The 17,988-nt window shown below is 37.7% G+C and overlaps 1 protein-coding gene across 4 annotated transcripts in view; it reads right to left on the bottom strand.

Moving 5' to 3' along the window:
* Positions 1–14,007: 14,007 nt before the first annotated feature.
* The window catches only part of PBLD (phenazine biosynthesis like protein domain containing), a 41,532-nt gene continuing 37,551 nt past the window's right edge, over positions 14,008–17,988 (bottom strand). For 3 of the 4 annotated variants that reach the window (XM_039871957.1, XM_039871958.1, XM_039871956.1), the window contains exons 9-10: positions 16,106–16,168; positions 14,008–15,108 (exon numbers count right to left, since the gene is read on the bottom strand). In XM_039871957.1, coding sequence (XP_039727891.1) covers positions 14,996–15,108; positions 16,106–16,168 — 176 coding nt within the window. In that variant the 3' untranslated portion in view covers positions 14,008–14,995. Of the gene's footprint in view, positions 15,109–16,058; positions 16,169–17,988 lie in introns of those variants that run through there. The other variant, XM_039871959.1, reaches the window with a different exon arrangement.

The following is a 17,988-nucleotide window of genomic DNA, read 5'->3' on the forward strand; positions in this document are numbered from 1 at the left end:
AAAAAAAACAAAAAAACAGTACAAGCCTGTTCGACTTAAAAATAAAAATAATTTAAGTAAACCCTCCTAAATTTAAAAAATAAAAAAGTGCCTGGTAGTCAAGGGGCAAATTCTCTCTTGATTAACAACCTCCTCTTGGTAGCTGTGAATTAAGATGAATTAGAAGAAGCAGTTGGTAGCTATAGGTGGAGATATTTTAAAGATGTGGAGCCCCTTGTCTACAGAAATCATACTGCAGGGCGGCTGTAGGCCTTGGAGGTCACCGATCTTCCCGGGTGCAGAATGATGCTTTTGTCTTTACCTTTTAGGATTATCCATGTCTGGGGTGACAGTAACTAATGAGCTAGTAAAAAGCCACCCCAGCAAGGCTGTGCCCAGTTTCTTAGCTTTGTTAGGAAAACTTGAGAGAACCAGTGTGGGCTAATTAATTGGTCTTCAGGTAGTAACTAAATCAAAGGTGTCTTGGGTACCCTGGGAAGCTGGAGTCTCCTCTTTCCTGAGAATCAATCAGCTCAAGATTGATGAAGGGCTGCTAAGGTCAAGCTTTGAAACACAAAACCATCTGCTCACTCTCTAGGGCTGATACCTGCAGTAGAGCAATTTTAGAAGAACAGGTGTTCACTTTTAACTTACCTCTTTTCTTTTATGCTGAAATCATGATTTTTAGCTAGAAAGAGCCTCCAGTTGGTTGATGAAACTCACAAACTGTCTATTGTAACTTAAAATAACCTGGCCCAAAGGTATTGTAATAACCTCGGTTGGCTCTTGGACAAAGTCATAAACCACTCATCCTTGAGAGTGGCCACTCTGGCCTCTCCAAAAGCATTTTGCAGCATCAGGAAACAATGACTATAAGGCATTGCCCCCAGAAGGTCTGTATAGACTGAATGTTTGTGTCTCCCCAGTATTCATATGTTGAAACCTAACCCCCAATTTGATGGTATTTGAGGTGGGGTCTTTGGGAGGTGATTAGGTTGTGAGAGTCGAGCCCTCAAGAATAGGATTAGTGCCTTTATAAAAGAACCTAAAGATCTTCCTTGCCCTTCCACCATGTGAAGACAGAATGAGAAGACAGCCATTTTTGAACCAGGAAATGGGCTCTTACCAGACATGAAATCTGCCAGCGCCTTGATCTTGGATTTCCAGCCTTCAGAACAATGAGAAATAAATGTTTATTGTTTATAAGCCGGCCAGTCTATAGCATTTTTGTTATAGGAACCTTGAACAGATGAACAAATGAAGACGAGGAGCTAAGCCAGGGAACACTGTTTCATTCTCTCAGTGTAGAACAAATCCAGTTGAGTTCATCCACTTTACAGAGTATGCTTGAGAGCCAGCAAAGTCTTTTAAAGCCAACAATTAAATGTTTCTAGTTCCTTGAAAGTATCTTCTGGCTCAGTAGGCTAAGAACATTTTCAAAAGTTTTTCCTAATGATATTTTTAAATTATTTTTCATTTTTTATGTACACCTCAGTTTCAGGTGTACAACATAGTGATTGTTAACGATGATTTAATGACTGCAGTTGCCTTTCCTCTATAAAAAAGTTCAGAATTTACACCAAGTTTTCTTCTTTTAAATGGAGGTATTTCTTGTTCCTGCTAAACATTAATGTCCTCAGTTTCCCAAGAATGTAGGAAATTCTCCAAAACACTCTTGTGGTAGATTGTATTTTTCCAGAGATGGCTGCAGTTAGATGTATCCTATCTCATATGATCTTATTACAATGTGACATTAACAATCCTCCAACAAAAGGTGAGATTTGTGTTCCTGCCCCATGAGCCTGGACAGACCTTTGTAAATATCTCAACCAGTAAAATGTAGCAGAAATGAAACTGTGTGACTTCTTAGTATAGTGATAAAAGGCTATATAACTTCCACTTGGCTCTCTCAAGGTCTGGGGACATCATGTGGAGAGACTATACAGAGATAGATAAAGATGTCAAAGTATATGTTCCAGCTACCAGCTTTTTGAGTGTTCCCAACACAGGCTCCAGACGTGTGTGAACAAGCCTTTGATGATCACAGCCCTGCTTTTGAGCTACCCCCAATGTCACATGGAGCAGAAACAGGCCTTCTCCACTATGTCCTGTGCAAATTCCTGACCCCCAGAAACTGACCACAAATGTTTTCAGATGGATTTTAAAAAACAATGTAAAACTTAAAACACTAAAAATCTTGGAAGAAAATTTAGGATACAATATATACCACCTATGGTGTAGGGAAGATTTTTCTAATGAAAAGTGGAAACTCAGAAGCTATAAAAGAAGTAATAAACACATTTAACTACCAAAATACTTTATGTTTGATGAGTCATACAGACAAAACATGGGAGAAAATATTTTCACACCTTTAACAGATAAAAGGTCATCATTTACAAAGTGGTTTTGCAAACTGATAACAAAATGCAATCGAAAATATTACAAATGGTAAGTAAGTATGTAAAAGGCGTTAACTTTCCAGTCAGGTAAATGCAAATTAAGTAACAACCAGCTAGCACTTATATTAGCAAAATTCTGCTAGTGGTGAAAAGGATACAGTGCTAATGGCAATGTGACCAGCTTCAACTTTTTTTGGAAAGCTATCTGACAATACTAAAATGAAAAATACACACATTTTTTCAAACTGGAAATCCCTCTTTCTTAAATCTATCCTAAAGAAATAAAAGTACCAGGACATAAATAAAATTGCTCTCTGTAGTATAGCTTATAATGGTAAAAATCTGGAAATAAAAGGTCTCCAATAGAAGATGGAGGGAGATTGATTGAAAAAATTGTATAACAACAGCTATGCTGGAATAATGTTCAACCATTAGAATAAGCTTGAGAATGAGCTAAACGATCTATAGCAGTTGAATGTTCAACAGGAAAAAACGGAAAGTGCAGAGGAGTATGTAATAAGACACAATTACTTTAAAACAAATACATGCAAAACTAAAATTGTACGTATGTGTATATATAAGTTGATGGGATTATATGAAAATGAAGAAAAGTATAGAAGAATATACCAGGTTATCAATAACAGTTTCCTGTGGTGGGGAATGGGGAAGGAGGAGTACTAGTTGGGGAAGGGTGAGAGTTGTCCAGAAAAGGAAACAGTATTTACAGATGGAACGCTGAGGAAGTGTGTGAGTAAAAAAACCAAGCACTCAGCACTCAATAAAAGCCCTGAGATAAGAAGGATGCAAATCACTACAAATGGGTAGGATGCACCTAATGTAGGGCACACAGACACAGAGAAACCCAGGGTATAGAATCCAAACAGGGTGAGGAGGATATCCATGTAGTTCTGCGGTAGCCTGGGATGGGAGTCAGAGTCCAAGCAGGGAGAACAGGGTTTCCTTGTAGTGTGTAGGGTGGAGAGGGGGATCGATCAAATAAGTAAATATATTATGTATAATAGAAGTGACATTTCTCACTGTTGGTGAAGGCAGTTACAAATACAGAAAGGGCTGGTGATATTGGATTAGAATTGGAGATATTCATTTTAATTCATAGTTCTCAACATATATAGATAGCAATGGAAATAATATGTGTGTATAAAATATACATTCCTTAATCGTTTTAATATATGTAAATCATAGCAACATGCCATATGCCTTATACAGTGATGTATGTCGATTATTTCTCAATGAAACTAGGGGGAAAATGTCATATTTTCTAACTTAGTACACTGAGAGAGGCTGGAGAAGCAATACCCAGTAGACCTAACCACTAAATCCGGGCTTCTAAATGCCATTTTACACTAGAAGGAATCAGAGCTCCTTGGAGAAATGGCTGATTCCAGGTCTGAGGCATAGAAAAAAAGATGAGCTGGAATTTCTTATTGTGCCAAAAAGCAATGACGTGCTCAAAGAATGATGGAGACAAAACCCAGCCTGAATGGGCTCTCTCTAACCAAATTTGGGACAAGCATCAAAACAAATGCCAATAGTAATAAATTATAGTCCATTATAAAATACAGAACCATGAATCCGTAGAAATATAAATAAATGAATGAATAAATTGAAAGTTCGTTGAAGAACGAGATACTTAAATGGTTTCGGAGTACTTCCCCACAAAGGAGAAAAGAGTAACTTTAAAGTGAAGAAGTCTAGTGGCTACCACCTTAATCAAGTAATCAGAGTGAAAGTCATTGGTCCTGGGGCTGATCAAAATCATGTGCCACCCAATAGTATGCAACAAGGACACAGTGTCCCCTTTGTGGTATTCCTGCCAAAGATGCCTATCCTGAATCTAACAACAAAGAACCATCACACAAACCCAATCGAGGGATATTCCACTCAAAAGTTGGCCTGTAATCTTCAAAAGTGTCAATGTTGTGAACAGAAAGGAAAGGCTGAAAAACTATTCAGATTGGAGACTGAAGAAACATGAAAAACAGTGTGTGATTTAGGACCAGATCCTTTTGCTCAAAAGGGCCTTTTGCTGTAAAGGACTATTGTTTAAACACGAATCAGGTCTAAGGATGAATGGATAGTAATAGATCCAAGTTAGCGTCCAGATTTTGACAGTTTTATTGTATATGTTTAGGAGAATGTCCTTGTTCACATAAAAACTTAATGAAAGTGTTTGGGATAATGGGGCATCAGGTTAGCAACTTAATTCTTGAGTAGTTCGGGGGTGGGGGGAATGTTTTTGTACTGTACTGCAAACTTTTCTGTATGCTTATTTTGACAGGAAAATAGGAATAAGATAAAAATAAGAAACACAGGCATCTAATTTAGTTCAATTCCAAAACCCACTAAAATTAGAATAAAGGTATTTAAAATATATTTTAGTGTGGATATACATATCTATAACATAAAAACTTCATTGAACTCATTTTTTTTTCTTTTTTAAAGAACTTTATTTTGTGCATTTTATTGGCACTTTCCCATTTTGCCCATTTTAATTGTACAATTCAGTGGCATTGAATTTATTCATAATATTGTGCAACTGTTGTGGACTGAATGGTTTCCTTCCAAGTTCATGTGTTGAAGTCCTAATCTGCAATATGATGGTATTTGGAGGTGGAGGTAATTAGGATTAGGTTAGGTCATGAGGGCAGAGCCCTTGTGATGGGATTAATGACCTTATAAGAAGGGAAAGACAGATCTCTCTAAATTCGTTGAGGTAACATTGGTTAATAACTATATAAATTCCAGCTTTACATTATAATTGATTATCAGTATACTCTATTGTGTGCTCACCACCAAAAGTCTAGTTTCCTTTCATTATCAGATATTTGACCCTCTTACCCTCAACACTCTCTCCCATTCCTTTCTTTCTGCTTAAACACCATTCTGTTGTCTATGAGTTTGCTTTTATTTTGTTAATTCGTTTGCTACTTTGTTTTTATTCCACATATGAGTAAAATCATATGGGTTTTGTCCTTTTCCATCCATTTATTTCACTTAGCATACTTCCCTCAAGATCCATTCATGTTGTCACAAATGGAAATATTTTTCATCTTTTTATGGCTAAGTACTATTCCATTGTATATACCACATCTTCTTCATCCATTCATCTGTCGATGGGCACTTGGGTTGTTTCCATATCTTGGCTGTTGTTAAGTAATGCTATTATGAACATAAGAATGCATAGATCTTTTCAAATTAGTGTTTTCGTATTCTTTGGATAAATACCCAGAAGAGGAATTACTGGGTCATATGGTAGTTCTACTCTTGATATTTTAATAAGCCTCCATACTGTTTCCCAGAGTGGCTGCACCAATTTACAGTTCTACCGACAATGTACAGGGCTCCCTTTTCTCCACAGCCTCACCAACACTTGTTTCTTGTCTTTTTTATAATAGCCATTCTAACAGATGTGAGGTGATATCTCATGGTGGTTTTGATTTGCCTTTCCCTAATAATTAGTGATGTTGAACACCTTTTCATAGTTCTGTTGGCCATCTGTATATCTTCTTTGGAAAAATGTCTATTCAGATTCTCTGCCCATTTTTTAATTAGATTGTCTATTTCTTTGTTATTGGGTTGTATGAGTTCTTTATATATTTTGGATATTAACCCCTTATAAGAAGTATCATTTTCTAATATCTTCTCCAATTCAGTTTGTTGTGTTTTTGTTTTGTTGATGGTTTTCTTTGCTGTGTGGAAGCTTTTCAGTTTGATGTAATTCCATTTGTTTATTTTTTCTTTTCTTTCCCTTGCCTTTGGAGGGAAAACTCAGTATGGTTAAGATATCAGTTCTCTTCAGATTGATTTATAGATTCAGTGCAATCTCAACAAATTCCCAACAGGATTTTGAAGACATCATCCTCAAGAATTCACCAGTTTACATTTCCAGATATTAAGATTGACTTGATGATGGAAGGAAATTTAACTTTGGGTGATGAACATGCAATGCAGTATACATATGACATTATTGCATTGACACTAATTAAAACAAAAAGATTTATTATAAAGTTACAGTAATTAAGAGAGTATGTTGATGCAAAGACAGAGAAATAGGCCAGTATAACAGATTAGAAATTCCAGAAGAAGACCCACAAAGATAGTCACTTGATTTAAGATACAGGCATTACTGCAATTAGGGGCAAGAGTAGTTCTTTTCAGTACACAGTATTTGAGCAATTGCTTATGTGTATGGAAAAAGAATGAACCTTTATCCTTACCTCACACCATATATAAAAATTAATTTGAGGTAGATCATAGATCTGTATAGGAAAAGTGAAGTAATCAATCTAAAAGAAATCAAGTCTAAAAACATAGGAAAAATATTCTTAAGGTTGGCAAAGATTTCTTCAACTGGACAGAAAAGGTGTTGACCATAAAAGAAAATTGATAAATTAGGCTTAATTAAAATTAATTCTGTTAGTAGAAGACATCATTAAGAAGTGAATAAGCATACCATACACCGGGAGAAGATATTCCCAATATATATGACAAAAGATTCATCTTCAAAATATATAAAGAACCCCCACAAATCAATAAAAAAGACAACCCAATTATAAATTATATCCAAATGTCCAATAAGCCTCTGAAGAGATATTCAACACCGGTTCTCACTGGCATATGCAATTTAAAACCACAAAGAGGTATCACTACACATTCCCCCAGAATGGTTAAAATTTAAAAAACTGACACTATCAAGAATTGTGAGGATGTAGAGCAAACGGAACTCCCACGAATTACTGGTAAAAGTGTAAAGTCATTCAACTATATTAGTAAACCATTTAGCAGTATCAAAATTAAATATATTAAACCTATTACTTAGCAGTTATACTTCTAGATATACTGTCCAAGGTAAATCAGTATCTATGTCTACTTAAAGATATATGCAAGAATGTTCACACCATTCATAACACCATTTCATAACAACCAAAAATTGGAAACAACTCCAAATGATCAACAGAAGAAGGTATAAATAAATTAGAGTATAATTATATAATGGAATATTATATAGCAATAAAAAGAAGAACTCAATAGCAGATATAAATCTCAAAAACATTATGTTGAGCAAATGAAGCCAAACACCAAACAGTATGTACTATGTGATTCCATTTATAAAAGCCCAAGAATAGGCAACTAATTTATGGTGATAGACATCTTAGAATACTGATTCTCTTAGAGAGCAAGGGATGGAAAGTTGTTTTTTTTATTATTGTTTTTATTTTTTATTGAGAAGAGGAATGGGGGAAACTTCTGGGGTGATGGAAATATTCTACATCTTGATCTAGATGTTTTTATATGTTAAAATATATATAAAACACGTGTGCTCAATTTCACACATTGGGATATTTTCTCTCCCAAATCTGGGAAAAATTGGAGATTTTGGGGGGGGGTGGTAATATAAAACAGAAGATCTCTGGACTTAGGGGCACCAAGCACATTTGCAGGAGGAATGTCATAGCCCAAACTGGAGAATTAAATAAACCTATGATGTCAAATGCTGGTTTACCCCATTCTGGGTTCTTTCCCTCACTTGGCTCCCTGAACTGAAAATTGACCTTCATGTCTCATTAGCCAGAGTTGCATCACATGCTTAATTCTAAACCAATGAAGTCTAGAGAATATGCAGGATCAGGGACTCCTAAAAAATCAGGACAACCTTGAAGCTTGTAATCACCATTATCATTATCATCCTTATCATCACACATATGCACATACCATACAGACTTGACTGTATTACCTAATGGACCAAAATTACACAAATATTCCTGCAGCCATTATTCTGAGCAGCTTCTCCAACTGTCAGAATCCTAGGTCAGCTCATGGAACAGCCACTGCAGTGACCAAGGGCTCCAGCCACCTCCACACTACTGCTTCCCTATTCAAGACCTAAATTCCCAGATCATTCTAATTTGGCTAGGCCCGAGTAGCATGCCCACCCCGATTTGCAGGAGAGGTAGCATCTGGCGCTTCGGCTTCCTTGGTGGAAGCTGGGCTACTCACTTGACTACTCACAATGAGAATTTCCCAATCCAAGGTGCTAGGAGGATGGTGTTTGGATGCTACATAACTCCAAAAAATTTCATAACAAAAAAAAGTCACAAAATGGCTTTAATCTATCTTGAACTAAAAAATTGAAAACAATTTTCCTATAATTTGCTATCCTTGACTTTACCCGATGCCCCTTTGAACAGTCTCATTTCTTTCTCTGTTCCTGCAGCACAAGGCTGTGGATCCTATTGTGATTCAATACACAGGATGTTCCTGGTCTCTGAGAGTTTACAACCTCCCACTCACCTGATGTTCTCTGGTACAAAGGACTGGTGTGTGGTTTTGACTCTCTCTATGGTTAAGTCTCATCCCATCAATCAATGGTCTCTGTTTAGCGAAGACTCTGTATAGCAGTTTCCATGTGTGTAAAACAGAAAATAGGATTGAACAATCTTCTTTAACAGAGTGCTATACACTTTTTGGTCTAGGGATCAATTCCCACTAGAAAAGATTACAATATTAATTTGAAGTGAATGATTAATGTTGCCAAGCCAACTCCCTAATATTGCATAAAATAAAGTTTGTTTTGGCTCCCCTAAAAATCAGTATTTCTGATTCTTGCAGGTCTCAGCAGCCCAACTTGTTCTGCATATGGTTGCATGTTTAATTAGTGATCCTTTATGTCTGCAATTAGCACCATGATGATTAATAAAATAACTCCTTTAAAGCTCCATTTAGATAGCAGAACTGCACAATCAGGTATAATTAATTCATGATTAATAAATCATGGCTGATTAACTAATCTGTTTATCACCACCACATTACTGAACAGCTCTCACCTGAGCACAGCTCATTTTTCTATGCCGAACAGAACTGGAAGCTTAAAAACAAAAAAACAAAAAAACCCAGCTCCTTCAAAATTGCACTAAGCAGCAGGTGTATTATTATGGTCAGGGAGATCAGGAGACTGCACATTTAAAAGTTTTTGAGCTGCATAGACAATTGTCACTTGGGACACTAAATCTGGAGGCCTAAACACTGGTGGACTCAAACTTAAGCACACACTAGAATCACCTGGAGGGCTTGTTAAAAACCAGATTTCTGGGCCCTACCTCCAGAGTTTCTGATCCAGTAGGTCTTGAAGGGAGCCTGAGAATTTGCTTTTCTAACAAGCTCCAAACCCAGTGGTATGGATGCTGCTTATCCAGGGACCACACTTAGTGCTACCTTTTCTCATAAACTAGGGATGACTCACAATGGCCATGATTCCCAAGTCCTTTCTGTAGATTTTAATAGTTAAAAAACAATAAGAATAGCTTTCAGTATTATTTACCTCTCCTTGTGTTTACATGCTATCTCAACTGGATTGTTAGTTTAAGACTTACTTTCTTTTATTTTTCTATCTGCACAGCACCTAACAATTACTTTCTAGATGTAGAAACTCTAGACAAAACCCAGACATGCCTTGTGTATTCATCTCTGAATCTGTACTCATGTCCCAATCTTTCTAAGCCATATCCTTCAATATTTCCCTAACTGTGCCACAGCACTCAGTGTCTACACCATATGTGGGCCCTAATCACAGTGCCAGTGCTCATTATCTTTTTGCGAAAGGATGAGCCTGGTCTCCCCAGTTGGAGTCCCTTGAGAACTTCGTAAGCTCCCTCTCTAATCTCCTTTGCAGTCTGCCCCTCAGATCTCCACGCGCCCTGCTTCTAATATAGTGTCTTATACACAAGAGACAATGAATTACTTTTTACCAAGCATGTCAGAATGCTGAACAGTAGATCTGACCTCAGGCTGTGAATTCAGATCCCAGCTGGGCACTAACTTACAAAATACGTGAGAGTGACAACAAAAGAGATTCCCATCCCAAATGGGAAAGGAAAGAGGCAGACAGTGTACCATCTGAGAGTTAAACCAGGCAGGAATCATGGGATCACCTTAAAAATCTACCATAAATGTGATATTGGTATTGAGGTTACTGTTTAAGAACCCTTATATTTTAGAGCTAAATACTGAAATATTTGCAATGAAAGTACATGTCTATCTGGGATTTGCTTCAAAATAATCTAGAGGGGAGGGGAAGTGGGTAGAGGTATAAATGATTGGCCATGAGTTGAAAATTGTTGACCCTGGGTGATAGGTTCATGGGAGCTCATTATATTATTCTCTCTACTTTGTATATGCTTGAAATTTTCATAATGAAATTAAAAATAAAAAGCATGCTCGTTAGTAATTTGTTGCTGCCAAAATAATTACCTCACAACTTAGTGACTTAAAACAACAAATGTTTATTATCTCAGTTTCTGTGGGTCAGGAATCTGACAGACAGCTTAGCTGGTTGCCTCTGGCTCAGGGTCTCACAAGGCTGCAGTCAAGGTGTCAGGGCTGCAGGCACCTGAGGCTTGATGGGCTGGAGGATCTGCTTCCAAGCTCATTCTTATGGCTCTTGGTCACAAACCTCAGTTCCCTGCTACATAGACATTTCTTTAAGACTGCTCACAATGGGCAGCTGGCTTCCCAAAGAGCGAGTGATGAGAAAGAAAAAGGAAGAAGAAAAAGAAAGGGAAAGACACAAAAGTCGACTAAAACAGAAGATGTAGTCTTTTGTAACCTCATCTCAGAAGTTGGACATACCATTACCTCTGAATATTCTATTGGTCACACAGACCAACCAAAGTGCAATGTGGAGGGGACTGCACAAGGGTCTGAACAGCAGAAGGTGGAGATCCCTGAGAGCCATTGGGAGTCAGGCTGCCATAGTGCATAAGGCAAAAATTGAGTAATGTCAAACATGTCCTCGGAAATCCTGTAAATAACCTATAAAACATGGTAGACAGTTTTACCAGCGCACAAGCCCAACACTGCCAGTTTTTTCTCCAGTGCTGAAGCACATCACTGTTTTGTTGAGTGCTAGGTAAAGCTGTTGGCTTGAATTGGGACCATGGTTGTTTCAAAAATAAATATATTTAAACACTGAAATCACATTTGGCTCTGCCTTGAGCTTGTGTAGTTAAATTCAAGTAAATTAAATGCAGTATGATGGGATTCTAATGCATTGTTAAAGTGGGGAATCTTTTCATGTTCTGATGACATCTGCCATTTAGATCAATTGTGCTGACTTCTTGTTTTAGCTCCATAGTTACAAAGCAGCTTTCTGATTATAATATGGCTTCCCAGATAGATGTGCAAATGAGAAAATGCTCTGATCTAATCCATTCCATGATTATATTTCTCTTGTAAAATAAAAAAATTGGTATTCTGGCTTTATACATCAGTCTCTGTGTGCTAGGTTAATGTGAATCTGTACCTGAGAGATAGATTCACTCTCAGTACATTTACATATAGGCTTTTGAGCCTGCACCCCTGAGCCCCTAGACTGTGATCAATTCATCTAAGTAATGCCGCCTGAGGGGGAACCATCTGAGTGGCCCAAAAATCTTCCCGAGGTGTGGCAGCTATATTTACTGTACACAGAGAATATCCATGAGCTCCCCTACACTTCTCAGTCCCCTTGCTATTAGATGGGGGTATGTGACCAGTTTTGGCCAATAGGCTGTGAGCAGAATTGACACCTATCACTTCTGAGCCGAAAACATAGTGAGATTTCCATGCACTCTTTCCTTCAGCTGCAGCAGCCATGGAAACCACATGTTGAGAAGGCAGAATGCAAAGTCAGCCTGGACTCCTTCATGACGATGAAGAACAGAACCCCTCCTGACCTGTGCTAGACAAGTTATATGAATACAAATAAAAGTTTGTTGTATTAAGCCACTGCGATTTTGTGGATATTTCCTATATTAGCATAACCCATTCTAATTTAATACACCAGGGGATGTTGACTCTTCTGGGAGTACGTTTTTCCATTAATGGCAATGTTACACTTGAGTGCTGGGATATATCTCCCACTCTCTCCTTCCACATTCTCCTACGTCCCTCTTAGTAAGATTAGATAGGCAAGAAGTGGGCAGAAGCAGAAGAGGCAAGGAAAAACCTAGCAAGACTAGGGTTTTTAAAGCGCCCTCAAACCTGCCCTATTCATATTAGCAGAAAACCCACTCTATACAGTATGCTAATTCTAGAGGCTGTTTGCTTCTGCTACCCAAAGAAGTTATTTCATTTCCTCTTGTTTATCTATTCAGGTGTGCCTGCCCTGCCCCCACCCCTGACCCTGCTTCTCTGGTGGCCACTTCTTGAGCACTATGGCCACTCAGTACTCTTCAGCAGGCTGACCAAGTAAACACAGTAAACGTAATCAGTTGCCCTGACAATTCTGACTCAACCGTCCATTGCTAAATGGACAATTTTTAAAATCATCTGTAAGAATAAATATAGGGTTTGGAAATATAAGATGAAAAGTCTTCAAATTGCAACTTTCATGTAAAAAAGAATTCAGAGTCACCTCAGAGACTTGTTTCCCCCAAATAGCTATTAAGAATTTAGCATATATTTGAGAGAGAAAATTCAGACCCTTTCAACTATGCGTTTGTATAAAATCAATCATACGATTCAATCCTAGGTTCGGAAAACCCTGCACTTTGTGAAAACCCTCCAGTGATTCTCACCCTTGGTGTCAGCACCTAATGAGTTGTGATGAGCTGTGCTGTGCTGTGCATGGCAGGTCATTGCTTACTCGATAAGTTAAAGCACTAAAGCTAGCAAATTATTTTCTTCATTGCAAATTAGGGGAAATACAAGATTACTGCTATAATAAGTTCACTCTCACATGCCTTAGCAAAAATAAATGTAGAAAACACAGTAGCATTAAAAAAAAAAAAAAAAAAAAACCTGGGACCCTACAGGAATTTCTAACTGATTAACTTGTAGTTTTTGAGGTGACTGAGAACTGCCATCAATGAGATCACCTTAAAGGAACACCCTTAATGACTTTGAAAAGTCCCCATCCCAAAGTCAATGATTTTCAATATTATAGACTTAACTGAATTTAAAATTATGTTAACAGGTGTGAGGTGGTATCTCCTTGTGATTTTGATTTGTATTTCCCTAATAGCTAGTGAAGTTGAGCATCTTTTCATAGATGCTCTGTTGTCCATTTATATGTCCTCTTCAGAGAAATATCTGTTTAGGTCCTCTGTCCATTTTTTAATTGGATTGTTTTGTCATCGTTGTTGACTATTTTCAACAAGACAAGTAATAACAAGAGTTGGAGAGGTTATGAGGGAGAAAGGAACCGTCATACACTGCTGGTGGGAATGTAAATTTGTATAGCCACTAAGGAAAACAGTATGGAGGTTACTCAAAAAATTGAGAATTGAATTACCATATGATCCATCAATCCCTCTTCTGGGTATCTACCCCCAAACTTTGAAAACACTTATCTATAAAGATATGTATACCCCAATATTCGCTGCGGCATTCTTCATAGTGGCCAAGACATGGAAACAACCTTCGATAGATGACTGGATAAAGAAGATGTACTACATACATACAGTGGAATATTACTTAGCCAAGAAAAGATGAAATACTGCCATTTACAACAACATGAATGGATCTTGAGATTATGCTAAACAAAATAAGACAGAAAAAGTTGAGAACCATATGATTTCATTCGTGTGGGATACAAAACTGAAAGCAACAAACAAACAAGACAAACAAAAACTCAGAGAGACCGACAACTGTTTACTCAGCAAGAGAAAGAGGGTGGGAGGAAGGTAGATAAGGGTAAAGGGAGTCAAATATATGGTGACGAATGGAAATTTGACTTTGGGTGATAAACAGAAAGTGCAATATACAAATGATGTATTATTGAATTGTACGCTTGAAACCTATATAATATTATTAACCGATGTCACCCCAATAAATTTAATTAAAAAAAATAAAGTTACATTAAAACTCATTTTACTAAGAGAATCCCTTTCAAGGGTATTACTCAAAAGCTATATATCAAGATAAACATATTACTTTTAGTGTTCAATTTTACTACCAAACTAATATACATACTTTTTTTTTTAATTTCTGGGTTTTTTAGTTATTTAGTTATATGTCCTGCTTTTTAGTTATTAAACATGAGTGTGTTTCAATAAAGGAAATAATTTTTCAATATAATAAAATTATTCCCAATCTTATTCCCCATAAACTGTTTTCACTTGTCTTCTTGATACATCCTGTTTATACAAATTCATATTATCCATAGACAGTGTAGCATTGCTAACATTTAATAGTCTACTGTAATTTCTTTCCTTAGTATTATATCATGAAATATTTTTCTACATTTCCACATAGTTAATGGGTCTTTTAAATGGCTGCAGAATATTTTATCAGATACACCTAAGTTTAAATGGTTTGATCCTATTTCTCATAAATTTGTTCCTCATTTTGTGATTAGTAGTCATGATTAAAGGTGACAACATCATTTTTTGTTACTGGTTACTTAGGTTTCAAATATACTCACAGATAGAGCCAAAACTCCATTAGTTAATTAATTAGCACACGATATTAAATTTCCATTAATATGACTTAATTTTTCTATTTCTAAGTGAGTATTAAGTGGATTACTGTGCACGTTTGCTAAAGGCAGCCCTTTGTGTTTATTTTTATGCAGAAAATACTTAGTCATTCAAGATAGCAGCACCACAGCACAACCATCTCTAGGCTGTCAGCGTGCCCTCTAAAACAACAGTAGTGCCTCCCTTAATGTCCACTCGTCCATCTGGACGCAGTGAAATCTTCAATTCTCCTCTTCTGCAGGAACACTGCAAGGCTAAAGAAAACATAAAACAAGGCACAAATTAATAGTTTTCACCTTTTTAAATTAACAGAACATATTGAGAGACCTCTTATTATAAGCTTTAAATCTTCCCAGGTCCATTTAAAGAATAAATTCCTTCATCTGTCCATGGTGCTGCCCATCCCATCCCATTCTCCTGAAGACTGAGGGGCTACAAATGCAGTTTGATCCACCCAGCTCTGTCTAGTAGCAAGCAAAGATATGTGAAAAGATAAGAAGAACGAACTAGATGTGTAAGAAGATAAAGAGGGGGTGGTCTTGGCCCTCCTAAGAAGGCCCCATCTTCCCAGGTCTGAATAGGACAAAGGGAGTTTTTTCACTCATTGTGGTTGTCAAGCAGCCACACATGTCAGGCAAACAAGAGGCACAGCCTTTACCTTCCTGGAGCTTAGGTTCACCAAAGGAAGAGAAGAGCCACCTGCTATCCCGAAACCAGGTCACAGAGGCCTAACCCTCCCACTAAGTAAGACCTCCACTCTTTAGGGTCAGACTCCTATTTGAATTATTAGGACTTCATGGCTTCCACTGGCTGAGATCTATTTTCTGTGCCTCTAAGCAATTGTTAATCATCAGGGGACTTGGTTCGAAAGCAATTTGTTTCAATACTGTGACTAGCAATAGCAGTAAGAAACCTTGGTGACCATCCAGTCTCAATTTGTCACATCACAAATAACCTCTCTGGGCCAAAGTTATTCAGCTAGTTAATTTTATTCAACAAACTTTTATTGGGTACTTAGTATACTAGAAGTGTGTCTCTGTGTTGATAGGGACAAAGGAAAGGTGGAAGATGCTAGGAATAGAGGATATTTTGAGTGGAGGGTTCAAGGTAAAGGAATTTAAAAACCTTTCATTTTTCACATGGGTGAGACATAACATTTTATTATATCTTCAATTGGATAGTATCTATGAGAAGGAATACTAGCTTAAGGTTAAGTAAATTATTTTTTAATTTGAAAAAGAGCTGTCCTACCATGCATGTCTTTCTTCCCCAGTTGCTGGGACCAGTAGCTGCTGAGAACAGTATGTGCAGACCCTTATAAGAAATAAAAAGTTATGAGACAATACCAAAGAAAACAGACAACTTCGTGGTAAATTTATAAGCTAATATAGTCAACTATCTAGTTTGACTAAACCTTAGACGACTTAGTCATTATATTGGCATGGCCACAGCAGAGTGTGGAATTAAGAATGGAGACAGAAAGAAAGACATAGAATTTATGGATAAGCTCCTCCAAATGATCTATTTACTATGTGCTAAACTTTGTGAAGGCTGAATTAAACTGCAGGTTTTAATTCTTGTCCTGCCTACTAGTTCATTGTCACTCATGGTAGGAAAATCAAGGCCTTCACATAAGTCTTTCTACATCTTTCAAGGGGAAATACTTGCTTCTTCCTAGGACGCACATGCAAGGAAAGGTGGGAACTCTAACAAAATGCCAAATTTTCCACCAAGCACATATTCCCAGACCTTTGGTGCCAAAAGAACTGTCAGTGAGTTATTTTTTTTCACATGATTGATCGCAGGTTTAGATGAGCAAATAGATATTAAAATGAAGAAACAAAATATAAAGTAATAATGACAGAAAAGTCTTTGGGAGGAGAAAAGGATGGGTTTGAAAAGGCCCCTCCTTCAGGAAAACTTACTAAATGTTATGGGAGGTCCACATAGAGTGACCCATCCCAGCTTGCCTGAGTCTGTCCTGGTTTTAGCACTGACAGTCCTGTATGCTGAGAAATCCATCAGTCTCAAGCAAACTGAGATAGTTTGTCATCCCTGACCAAAGACCTTCCTACTCTAGAAAAGCATTATTACAATGGGGAAAAAATTGCCCTCTGTGCCAGTTAAAATCCTTGTAAAGCAGCTGTGCATGTATAAATCTGCTCAAAACTTCATTTTTATGAGGGAGGGTTGAGTTGGACTGTTTGGATGTGTTGGGCATTTCCCTGAGTCTTTAAAAGTACCTGCCTGCTGAGCTTTGAATTTCACGTTTGTTCCTCAGAGAGTAACTAAGTCAAGTTCCTGAAACCATCCTGGCCCCTGTTCTGACATCTGACCAGAACAGGACCCTGGAAGTATCTGCCCAGCCTCCAGCCCTGGTCACCATCCCATCCTCCAGCTTCCTCCATCTAGTATTGCTCCCTTTTGCTGCTCAGCCCACTCTTTTCGAAGACAAAAGTAAGAGGCTTCACATTCTTGCCCATCTTTGATTTCATCCCTCTGCTTTCTGGCTGGTAGAAGATCTTGAATACCCCTGTTCCCGAGCCCATCCCACACACTTTGGAGGAAAGTTTGGGAAAGGCGAGGGGAGGAAAAGAAACACTATTCCCGTCCAGATTTCCCACCTGCAGCCCAGGAGTTTATCCTTCAAAACCAAAGCCTATCTAGATGTCAATGATCATGCAGGATGGCCACTGAAAAGGACAAAAGTTTTGGGAAATGTTGTGGACCTCTGCCCTTGAATTTTGCAAATGGCTGATCTGGATGTGTTGGCTCAGGGAGCCAGTTTCATTGTTATCATTGAAATAGCTAATAGTTATTAGGCACTTATATGCCTAAGCACTTAACTTGCATTGGGTTTACATAACCCTATGAGGTAATATCCATATTTTATAGAGGAAGGAACATAAATTTTTTAAAGTTAAATCACTTGCCCAAGGTCAACATCAAGGAAGCTAGGGAGCAAAGCCAGGCTAGGCTGTCTGACACTAAGGTTTAACCCTGCTATACTGCCTCCTTAATTCTGTGTTTTTCATATGAAACATCAGTGAAGGGATAAGGGAGGGGAAGACAGGGAAACAAAGACAGCTCAAAACCCAAGCAATCGGAAAGGTCACATGAAGGGCACTTAAACA

Source organism: Pteropus medius, unplaced genomic scaffold (assembly GCF_902729225.1).
Source record: "Pteropus medius unplaced genomic scaffold, Ma_sr-lr_union100, whole genome shotgun sequence".
Classification (NCBI taxonomy): domain Eukaryota; kingdom Metazoa; phylum Chordata; class Mammalia; order Chiroptera; family Pteropodidae; genus Pteropus; species Pteropus medius.